This window comes from Pongo abelii, chromosome 16 (genome assembly GCF_028885655.2).
Source record: "Pongo abelii isolate AG06213 chromosome 16, NHGRI_mPonAbe1-v2.0_pri, whole genome shotgun sequence".
NCBI classification, from domain to species: Eukaryota; Metazoa; Chordata; class Mammalia; order Primates; family Hominidae; genus Pongo; species Pongo abelii.
Window position 1 is genome coordinate 78273943 of NC_072001.2, and position 10240 is coordinate 78284182.

Sequence of the window (10240 nt, forward strand, 5' to 3'; positions counted from 1 at the left end):
ATACATCAGCAGAGGGATGCGGCCACCAGAAGAACTGCTGTGGGCTCAGGCTGCACCGATAGACATGATGCTCTAGTTTCTTCAGGAACCTAACAGTGGGGATGCCTTCTCCGACCCCTGGAGGCAGAGTAAATGGCTCTCACCTGTGGGTTCTTCACTTCTGGGAAACTTAATTTAATTTTTTTTTTTTTTTGTAATTTTCTCCTCTCTATTTTTCTGTTCTCTCTGGAACTCTTTAATCGTCAGATTTTTTAACTTACTGAATTGATTCGATTTTCTCATCTTTTTTCTACTATTATCCGTTTCTTTATCTTTTTTTTCTCCTTTCTGGAAGATTTCTTTTAAACTTGTGTTGAATTTTTTATTTACCTGTTTATAATGTTAATTTCTAGGAGTTCTTTTTTGTTCCTTGAATACTCACTTTAAAAAGTGTTATGTTCTTGTTTCTTGGGTGTAATCTCTCATCTTTAAGTTTTCTTCTCCCTCCATTGTCTCTGGGTTTCTATTTTCTGTTTGTTTGTATAATCTCTTTCTTGCTAGAGGACTCTCCTCAGATATCTGATACTCCTTGGCTGTTCTTATTTGGGTGCCAAAAGCTGATTGGAAACTCTGTCTTCACTGCCAGGGACTTGGTACTCATCTGGTATTGAAATGTTTTGTTGGTGGACCTCTGAATTCCATATCTGAAGATTTCCTTCCCTACCATATCTCCCTACTCCCAGGGTTATTTGGTTTTTCCAGAAAGACCCTATCAGTAGTCTCCTGCCTGGTTGACCTTGCGTTCTTAGGGTCAAGTAGGGGAAGCAGGCTTGGGTCTCTCTGTTTGGTCTGTAGATACTCACTTCTGCTCCAGGACTCCTTTGACCTCTGTTGTGCTAACTCTGCAAGGGTAGTATGTTTGGCTGCCTGGGGTGGGAAGAAGACCTGGGGGGAACTTTAGCTGTTCCTTCTACAGGTCAGGAACCAGTCCTCCTGTATTCAGCTGTCTGCCTCATGCTCACCTTTGTGGTACTCAGTGCCTCAAGTCCTAGGCTCCTGGGCTCTGATTGGCTTGTGTCTCAGTTACTGTGTAGGCTTTGGATATTTTCTTTTCTCATCTAATCAAATCTGATCTTGTAGGATCCGCTCTGCTAGTGCTTCCTTTGGCTTCCATCTTCTGAAAGCGCATTGGCATGTCATAACTGCTGTTGGTGGTTGTTCCTCTTCTTTTTGTTCTTGAGAATTTACTTCTTTTCTTTCTTTTTTTTTTTTGAGATGGAGTTTCACTCTTGTTGCCCAGGCTGGAGTGTAATGGTGCAATCTCGGCTCACTGCAACCTCCACCTCCCAGGTTCAAGCGATTCTCCTGCCTCAGCCTCCCAAGTAGCTGGGATTACAGGCATGCGCCACCACACCCCGCTAATTTTGTATTTTTAGTAGAGATGGGGTTTCTCCTTGTTGGTCAGGCTGATCTCGACCTCCCCACTTCAGGTGATCTGCCCACCTCGGCCTCCCAAAGTGGGATTACAGGTGTGAGACACCGTGCCTGGCCGTTCTCTTCTCTTCTCTTCTATTCTCTGACAAGGTCTCACTTTGTCACCGAGGCTGGAGTGCAGTGGCGTGATCTTGGCTCACTGCAGCCTCGACTTCCTGGGCTCAACTGATCCTCCCACCTTGGCCTCCAGAGTAGCTGGGACTATAGGTGTGCCCCACGATGCCGGCTAATTTTTTTGTATTAGAGATGTGGTTTCCCCACGTTGCCCAGTCTGGTCTTGAACTCCTGGCCTCAAGCAATCTGCCTGCCTCAGTCTCCCAAAGTGCTGGGATTACAGGCGTGAGCCACTGAGTTTAGATCTTTTTTAAAAAATTACTTTTATTTTAGTGGGCTTCTGGGAGGGAGCAGAGTTTACCTTATTTAACTAAAAGCTTTTTCTTCTATTTAACCTTTATATGTTCTTTTGCTTTAAATGTATCTTTTTATACAACATATTGATGGATTAAACAACATCCAAGATGAGAATCTGAGTTTTAATCAAGAAGATGAGCCTGTTATATATTTACTATAATTATTATTATATTAGGATTTACCTATGCTGTCTTATTTAATGCTTGCTTGCTTTTTATTTTTTTATTTTTTTATTTTTATTTTTGGAGATAGGGTCTCACCCTGTCACCCAGGCTGGAGTGCAGTAACTTGATCTCTGCTCACTGCAGCCTCTGCCTTCCTGGGTTTAAGGGCTCCGCCCACTTCAGCTTCCCGAATGTAGCTGGGACTACAGGCGCACACCACCATGCCTCGCTAATTTTTGTATTTTTTGTAGAGATGGGGGTCTCACCATGTTGCCCAGGCTGGTGTTGAACAGGGCTCAAGCAGTCTGCCTGTCTCTGCCTTCCAAAGTGCTGGGATTACAGGCATGAGCGTAATCCCATTACTGCTCCCGGCCAAATGATTTATCATATGTTCTCTCTGCTTCTTTTTCTCCTTTCGTATCCTTTATGTGTAGATTGAATTTCCTTCTGTGGGTTTGAAAGGTAAAGGTTATTCTTCTTATGGTTATCCTAACTTGTTATGCCCTCTCCTTTACCTTATCACTGTCTTGTGTCTTCCCCGCGAAAGAGACAGGGCCTTCAGCATGGCCCTGGCCTGCCCTGCTCTCCCAACCTGTGCTGGCCCAGTGGCCTCTCCAGGACTGGGTTCTGGGGAGGGATAATGCAGCCCTGCTCATTTACCATCTTACTCAGAACTGGGCAAGGCTTATTCAGGGCCATCCCAGGGAGACTCCAGCATTCAGTGGGGGTTTGGTTTAAATGACCCCTAGGCCGGGCATGGTGGTTCATGCTTATAATCCTAGCACTTTGAGAGGCCAAGGTGGGTGGATTGCTTGAGCCTAGGAGTTTGAGATAATTCTGGGCAACATGGTGAAACACTGTCTCTACCGAAAATACAAAAAATTAGCTGGGCATGGTGACATGCACCTATAGTCCCAGCTACTCAAGAGGCTGAGATGGGAGGATCACCTGAGCCCAGGGAGGTTGAGGCTGCAGTGAGCCATGATCATGCAACTGCACTCTATCCTGGGCAATGGAGTAAGACCCTGTCTGTAAATCAATAAATAAGTGACGGACCTCTGAAAAGGTCCTTGAGGTTTTTTTGCAGGTTCTGGGCATGGTAGATCCTAAGGGGAAGTGAGATGGAGAATGGACAATAGAACTCAGAACCCCAGACTTTCTGAAGTTCTTCCTCAGTCTTCTTCTCTGAGACTTCTACCCCTTGGTCCTAGCTTTGTTCCTAGGTGTTGTGCCGCTGTGTCACCCCCCCTGCCCTGTACAATACGCAGGAAGCAAGCGAGGAGGGGGCGCCCCAGAGAGACAGTAGGGAGGAAGGAAGACAAGGTGGAATTGGCATGGGCACGTCCTACAGAGTGAGAGGTAGGCCTTAGGGCACCACGTCACTCTCACGTGGGAATGTGTGTCCAGCAGCGCCTAGCCTTTAGCTTTTCACAAGAACTCAGGAAATTGAATTTTCTATGTGAAATCTTCCAACTTGGACATGTTGGCTCAAAAATGTTAATAATCTTGTGTAGGCCAAACAGCATGTCTATAGGCTGGGTCTGGCCCAGACATGGCCCACGACTATAGCTCTGGCTGGTTGATGGTTCTGTCCTTGTCACCCTTGACTTTTCTTTCTTCTGGATAAATGTCCAGAGAAACAAATGTCCTCTCCTGATTCATTGGTTTCCCCCAAAGATGTGGTTCCCTACACCCCCCTCTCCCTACCAGCTACTTCCTCTGGGCGCCTGTACTTTGCCAGCTCGTTAGTCTAAAATCTTGTTGTACAGGCTGGGTGTGGTGGCTCACGCCTGTAATACTAGCACTTTGGGAGACTGGGGCAGGTGGATCACCTGAGGTCAGGAGTTTGAGACCAGCTTGGCGAACATGGTGAAAAACCTCGTCTCTACTAAAAACACAAAAATTAGCCAGGCGTGGTATGCACCTGTAATCCCAGCTACTCGGGAGGCTGAGGCAGGAGAATCGCATGAACCTGGGAGGCAGAGGTTGCGGTGAGCCGAGATCATACCACTGCACTCCAGCCTGGGCGACAGAGTGAGACTCCATCTCAAAAAAAAAAAAAAAAATCTTGTTTTACAATTGATAGCCAACCCATCTAGTGCCCTTCCCACTCCTGGGTGCTGTTTCTCACAGCCGTGTGTTCTGTTAAGCAGATTGCAGGCAGCCCTGGTTTGCGTTAGTAATTTTTTAGTGAATGGGTAGTGTGCGGGTAAACCTCATTCTCACCCCATGAGTGTAGGGCACACACAGGCTGGGTTTTCCAGGAGCCTGTCTGCAGCCTGTGCCCACGAGGCCTTGTTCCTAGAAGTAAGTGAAGGGATACTGTCTGCTTTCTCTTGGGGGCATGCATGCACAGAGGACATGCCGTGCCCCAGCCCCCAGCGCCTTGGCCTGCAGAGGGCAGAGCTGCTGTGTGGCACAGAACTCAGGACCTATGAGCCTCCTTGGGTGGCCCCTCTTGGCTGCTGTGGCCTCTGTGGCCCTGGCCTTGACTTCCTTTCCTGTCACTTGCGTGCCTCTGCCACTGGGCCTACCTCTGCCCGAGTGGCAGGAGCTTGCAGCTTTGTATATACGGGCAGTTGGTGACTCATTCCTCAGCAGCCCCTCAGATAGGGAAGTGAAACAGCCACACCTGGTAGGGCCTGACCTTTGGGTGACAGCAGAAGTAGCTAAGCAGACATGGGGCTTGCAGCTAAGAAGGGAAGTCCTCTCTAAAGCCAGCCTGTGAAGACAGCACTTGCCTGCCCTGACCCTCCTGTGGCCTCCAGGCCTGTGGCTCTGGTAACAGTTTCTTCCTCCCTCCCCGCCACCCCCTTTTTCTTGGTGACAGCTGGAAGTAGCAGTGGTCACAACTGAGAGAGCCAAACATTTCTACAGCCCCCAGGACATTCCTGTCACCCTCTACAGCGACGCTGATGAATGGGAGGTCAGTGCTGGGGCCCCCTGGGCTGAGTTCCATTGAGTTTCCACCAGCAGGACAGAACAGTCCTCCCTGCGGCCTCTGGTCTGGCAGCTGGAACAGACAGGCTGGGCTCAAGTCCGTGGTCAGGGCCCTCTGGGCAGAGGCGATGAAGAAAACATCTGTCTAGCTTCTGGCCTGCAGGAGGCCCTAGTCTCCTCCCGGCCCAGGCAGAGCTGGGCTTTGGCCTGGTGCCTGAGATTGAGTGTCCTTGTACTTATCTGGGCTGATGAAACCACAGAGGAGCTCTGTTCCCACCACCCTTGTCCACGTGGCTCCTGGCGTCAGGGCTGAAGAGAACGCCTCACTTCCCACGGCCGCCGGGCTCTGCTGCATCTCCCCTGCGGATGGGTGGGCACTGGCTGATTCACCAGACGCTGAGTGTGGGCCTCACAGGGGTTCCCTGCCAGGCATTTTCAAACATTCTTAGCCTAGAACATTTCCGGCTGGCCTGTCTTCCCCGCGCCCACCCCCTCCATTTCTCACTGCCCCGGAGCTTTCCACTGGCTTGGACAACCCAAGCATCCGCCTCAAGCAGACAGGCCGGGAGCTCCCTGCCAGATGTCAGTTCTCTTGAAAGCCAAACCATGAAGGGAATATCTCAGAGAGACAAGGGGCACTTGTTTCCTCAGGCCTGGTTCTCTCGGCTACTGGCTCCATGGCTAGCGCTCACCAGCTTAGCTGCAGGAGGGAACGGAGGTTGGCCTGGGCAGGGCAAGTCAGTGGGTTCTTCAGTCTCCTGACTTACCGTACCTGGCCTGCCTTGGCGCTGCATCCCGCTTCCTCCACACTGACCCCTTTTTCTTCCCTCTGCCAGATGTGGAAGAGCCGCTGTGACCCAGTTCTGCACATTGACCTGCGGAGGTGGGCAGACCTCTTGCTGGTAGCTCCTCTTGATGCCAACACTCTGGGGAAGGTGGCCAGTGGCATCTGTGACAACTTGCTTGTGAGTGATGTCCTGGTGCCCTCGTCCCTCCCTGGGCCTCACACCCAGTTTGCTGAGCTGCAGACATCCTTGTACAAGGAGACCTGCTGCTGTGGGGCCCCGGTCTGCCCAGGGAGATCGTGCTCTGCCATTCCCCACATCGCCCCCAGTGCTCTCACCTTCTCCGTAGCACGTGGGCACAGCCCTGGTCCTGATGGGTCAGCGTGACCTGCCACTGCTCCCCAGGAGTGTCCCCCTCTCCCCTGCCCTTGGCACCCAGCCAGGTGCCCACAGGAAGACCCTTGTTCCTTGCTCTTTGTCCCTCCCCGTTGGCTGCCTGGGTGTGCTCTTCCACTGTCTCTGCCCAGCCCCATCACCTCCCGCTTCAGCTCTGCCTTCTCCGCAGATCTGGGTATACACGTGGGCAATGTGATTGGGGGTTCACTTCTTCATAGATGGCTCATATACACATTATCGCCCTTGTAACTTTCCTATATATTAGGGGAAGCTTAGAGGGGAAGGGGGGAGAAAGACGGGCAGTGGCGAGAGCCGATGGGTGGTAGGGAGAAATGGAAGTCCAGCTGTCCAAAGCAGGCACTGTCCTAGGCCTAAGATGCCTCCAGGGAGCTGTTGCCCTTAAAGGGGAGCTGCCTTTGTTTATATGATCGTCCTGGGAAGATTTGGGTGTGATTTCTCTCCTCCCTCTCCCTAATTGCCACCCCCCACCTCATTTATTGAGCTTTCGCCTACCACATACTGTACTGGGGTCTGTGCTGAGAGCCTCACAGGACACAGGGAGCTCCCAGGCTGGAAGGAGAATGCCAGGCTGGAAGGAGAATGCCAGGCTTGATCACCCATGCCGTTGGGAAGGGAGTATCCTCTGGTGAGGGGTACAGTCCTGAATGACCCCAGTCAGTCCTTTGACTATGGAGTCACCACCTTGCATAGTGCTGGGCCTGTGGTAGACATCCAATAAATACTTACTGCATGTATGCGGTAACTAGCAGTTTTACTTTTGCGAGTAGCTGGGAGTTTTTCAGAGTTTCATGTGGTGAAGAAGGTGGATGATGAAGCTGGGACAGGATGTTTTTTGGGGTCACAGATTAGTGTTCTTGTATACTTGTCAATGGGCTCTTAAGGCACTCCTCAAAGAATCTGCCAGTGATTTAAGCATCATTTGAATAAGAGCACAGGGTGAGCAGAAGAACAACTTGTGTGGCCAGGAGCAGGGGTAGGGAGTGCAGAGAAGAGAGAGCCTGGGTGCAATGTCATCAAGAAGGCTTTCCCTATAGTCCCAGCTACTTGGGAGGCTGAGGTCGCTTAAGCCCAGGAGTTCTAGGCTGCAGTGCCCCTTGATTGTGCCTGTGAATAGCCAGAATAACCAGTGCGCTCCAGCCTGGGCAACATAGCAAGACCCTGTCTCTATTTAAAAAAAAAAAAAAAAAAAAGGGAAAAGGCTAGGCGTGGTGGCTCATGCCTATAACCCCAGCACTTTGGGAGGCTGAGGCAGTAAAATTGCTTGAGCCCAGGAGTTTGAGACCAGCCTGAGCAACATGGTGAAACTCCATCTCTACAAAACATACAAAAAAAATTAGCCAGGTGTGGTGGTGCATGCCTGTGGTCCTCAGCTACTCAGGAGGCTGAGGTGGGAGGATCGCTTGAGCCCAGGAGGTCAAGGCTGCAGTGAGCTGTGATTGTGCCACTGTACTCCAGCTTGGGCTACAGAGGTGAGACTCTGCCTTAAAAAAACAAAAAGGCTTCCCAGCAGCACTGGTGCCACAACTGACATGGCAGCTTCAGCTAGAACAGTTGAGTTTCCTGGCTGCTCTCATCAAATTGGGTCAGAGTTGTGTGTGGCCAGCACCGTCTCACCAAATCTCCAGGCTCCCTGCTGGCGGGTCAGCAGCAGCTGGTGTGACAAAGTACTGGCCTCTGGGAGCTAAGCCCTGGCCTGGGCCAGCTCTGCAATGGCGCTTTCCTTCTTCCTGCAAGCTCTGCTTCCCCTTTTCCTTCTAAGCTGCCATCACTTCATGAAATCCCTGGGCTTCCCTCCTCCAGAGTTGGCTGGGAAGTGAAACATGTTCCCGAGACCAGCCCCCAGATCATTTGCCTCAAAGGTTTTCCCTTGAAGTCACAAACATTTCAACAAATCTCAAATTTTACAAAGTTTGAAGTGTGGGCATTGGTGGCCTGTGGCTGTGTCCTCTCTCTGTAGCTGTTTTCTCCCTACATCCCTGAAAGGAAGTTGAGCCTGCTCCTCCCTCCACAGACCTCCTTTTCCAGTGCCCAGGACATGGGGTGCTGTGAGGGCAGCATGCTAGGTGTGACCATGCTCCTGGCCTCCAGGCCCATGTCGCTCTGTCCTCTAGCCCACTAAGGCCCTGGCCTATTTGTGCTAAACAGGCAGTCGGACCTAGAAAGAGCAGACAATCTCTCTGGGTCACCAGTCTGGCTAGGAGCCGGTCTTCTGACTGGCATCCAGGCCTTCTCCCCTGCCCACGTGAATTCCCAGGGGCAGAGCCTGAAATGTTGAACACAGCACTGGCCAAAGAGATGTCACTGTGGGAACCGAGGCTCTCTTCTCCTCCTGCCTGCTTTTGTGGGTTCAGAGTAGCTGAGGCTTGTCTGAGAGGAGATGGAGTGCTGGTTTTCACCCTGGTTGGTGTGCTTTGCTTTGAGGGCACTTAGAAAGCCCAGCCCAGCCCTTGCTCCTGCCCTGCACACAGTGGAGCGACTCTTCTAGGTATGCTCTTGATTTCTGCAGAAGCAGCAGGTGGCATGGAGCCAAGAGGAAGTGTGACTGAAACTGTCCACTCATAGCCTGGCTGCCGTATTGAGAGGGCTTGGTGGGAAACTAATGCTGGTGGCTGATGCAAGCAGCCAGGTCCCAGGGCTGTTTGCTGTCCTGCTTCCTCCCTGTCCCTGGGACTTGGGGGAGGTGCTGGTCCTGGCCTGTCGGGGCATTGTTCTCTGGACTCCTTCACTCTTTTCCCAGATGAGCTTCCCTTCAGGGGAGGGGTTTCCAGCCTGTTACCCTGAGGGGCTCACAGCCCTGGAAGAGGTGTCTGGGGTAGTCAGAGCACTGGGAGCTTCTCTCTCCCCCAGGCGGCCCCCAGCCCAGGGAGCCTATGCCTGTGGGAAGCCCAGGAGTCACTGCCCTGGAGCCTGTGCTTTGTGCCTGGCCCTGCGCTCAGAGCTTTGTAGCCATTCTCACCTCAGTCCTCACAGCTGCCCAGGGAGGGACCTTTCTAGAGAGGAAGCCAGGCCCTGGCCTTCAGTCTCATGTCCAGGTTCTCACAGCTAGTAATACAGAGCACAGCCGGGATTTGAACTCAGGGCTACGTAATTTCAAAGTCCGTGGCACAAAGGACTGTGAGCTGGATGGCTCCTTTCACAACTGCTCAGGTCTGTGGCTTGGTGGGACGGCCTGGATTTGGGAGATGGTGAGGCTGTGCAGTGGAACATTGCCTGGGTGGCCCCCATTGTCTGGGTGTGGGCTTGGGTGACTGCTTACCGCTCAGGGAGCAGCTCCCTATCTGTGAAATGGGACAGCACCTTCTTTATAAGGTCTCAGTGAGGGTTAATGAGATCCTATACATGAGAAGGTTTTGGTAATGGCAGATGTTTTCATTGCCAGACTTTAGTTGGCCTCGGAGAGCTGATGTCGGGTAGATGGGCCCCACCTGAGGAGCAGCCTGGTCCTTTGCTTTCTGGTGTAACCAAAAAAGCCTGCCTTCTGCTCCCCAGGGTTGCTTTTCCCAGGAGGTGTGAGCCTACCTGGAGGAGGCTTAGGCACAGGGATACCTGCTGGAGGTCTGAGCGTTGGTTGAGCACCTCCTGTTTGTAGGATCCTGTGCCAGAGCCTGTGGGGAGGTAGAGAGAGGCGAGGAGACACAGCTCCCACCCCTGAGGGACGAGACAGCTCCCTGCAGGCAGGCTATGCCCAGTCATCTCAAGCCTACAGCTGGACTGCTGGCTGCAGGGTCTGGAGGGCGGCGGGGAGGGTGGCAGACAGAGTAGCAAGACCCCCACTTCCCTGGCCTTCTTCACAGACCTGCGTCATCCGGGCCTGGGACCGCAGCAAGCCCCTGCTCTTCTGCCCGGCCATGAACACCGCCATGTGGGAGCACCCGATCACAGTGCAGCAGGTAGACCAGCTCAAGGTCTTTGGCTATGTCGAGATCCCCTGTGTGGCCAAGAAGCTGGTGTGTGGAGATGAAGGTGGGTGTCTTGCCAGGCTTATAGCCCAGGGCTGTAGAAGGGGCTCAGCTTTGGGATCATATCTCAGTTCAGTTCCTGGCCTGTTAA

General features: G+C 52.1%; 1 protein-coding gene across 8 annotated transcripts in view; it reads left to right on the top strand.

Annotated features, from left to right (window-relative positions):
• PPCDC (phosphopantothenoylcysteine decarboxylase) overlaps positions 1 to 10240 on the top strand; it is a 104954-nt gene that overhangs the window by 16408 nt on the left and 78306 nt on the right. For 5 of the 8 annotated variants that reach the window (XR_008514220.2, XM_063716221.1, XM_054532915.2 and 2 more), the window contains 3 exons: positions 4879 to 4974; positions 5825 to 5953; positions 9985 to 10153. The exons of 1 other annotated variant lie outside the window; for it this stretch is intronic. Coding sequence is in view for 6 of the 7 variants with exons in the window: in XM_063716221.1 (XP_063572291.1) it covers positions 4879 to 4974; positions 5825 to 5953; positions 9985 to 10153 (394 nt within the window). In the remaining variant the exon portion in view is untranslated. The remainder of the gene's footprint in view (positions 1 to 4878; positions 4975 to 5824; positions 5954 to 9984; positions 10154 to 10240) is intronic. 2 more of the 8 variants (XM_063716222.1, XM_009250032.3) reach the window with 1 other exon arrangement.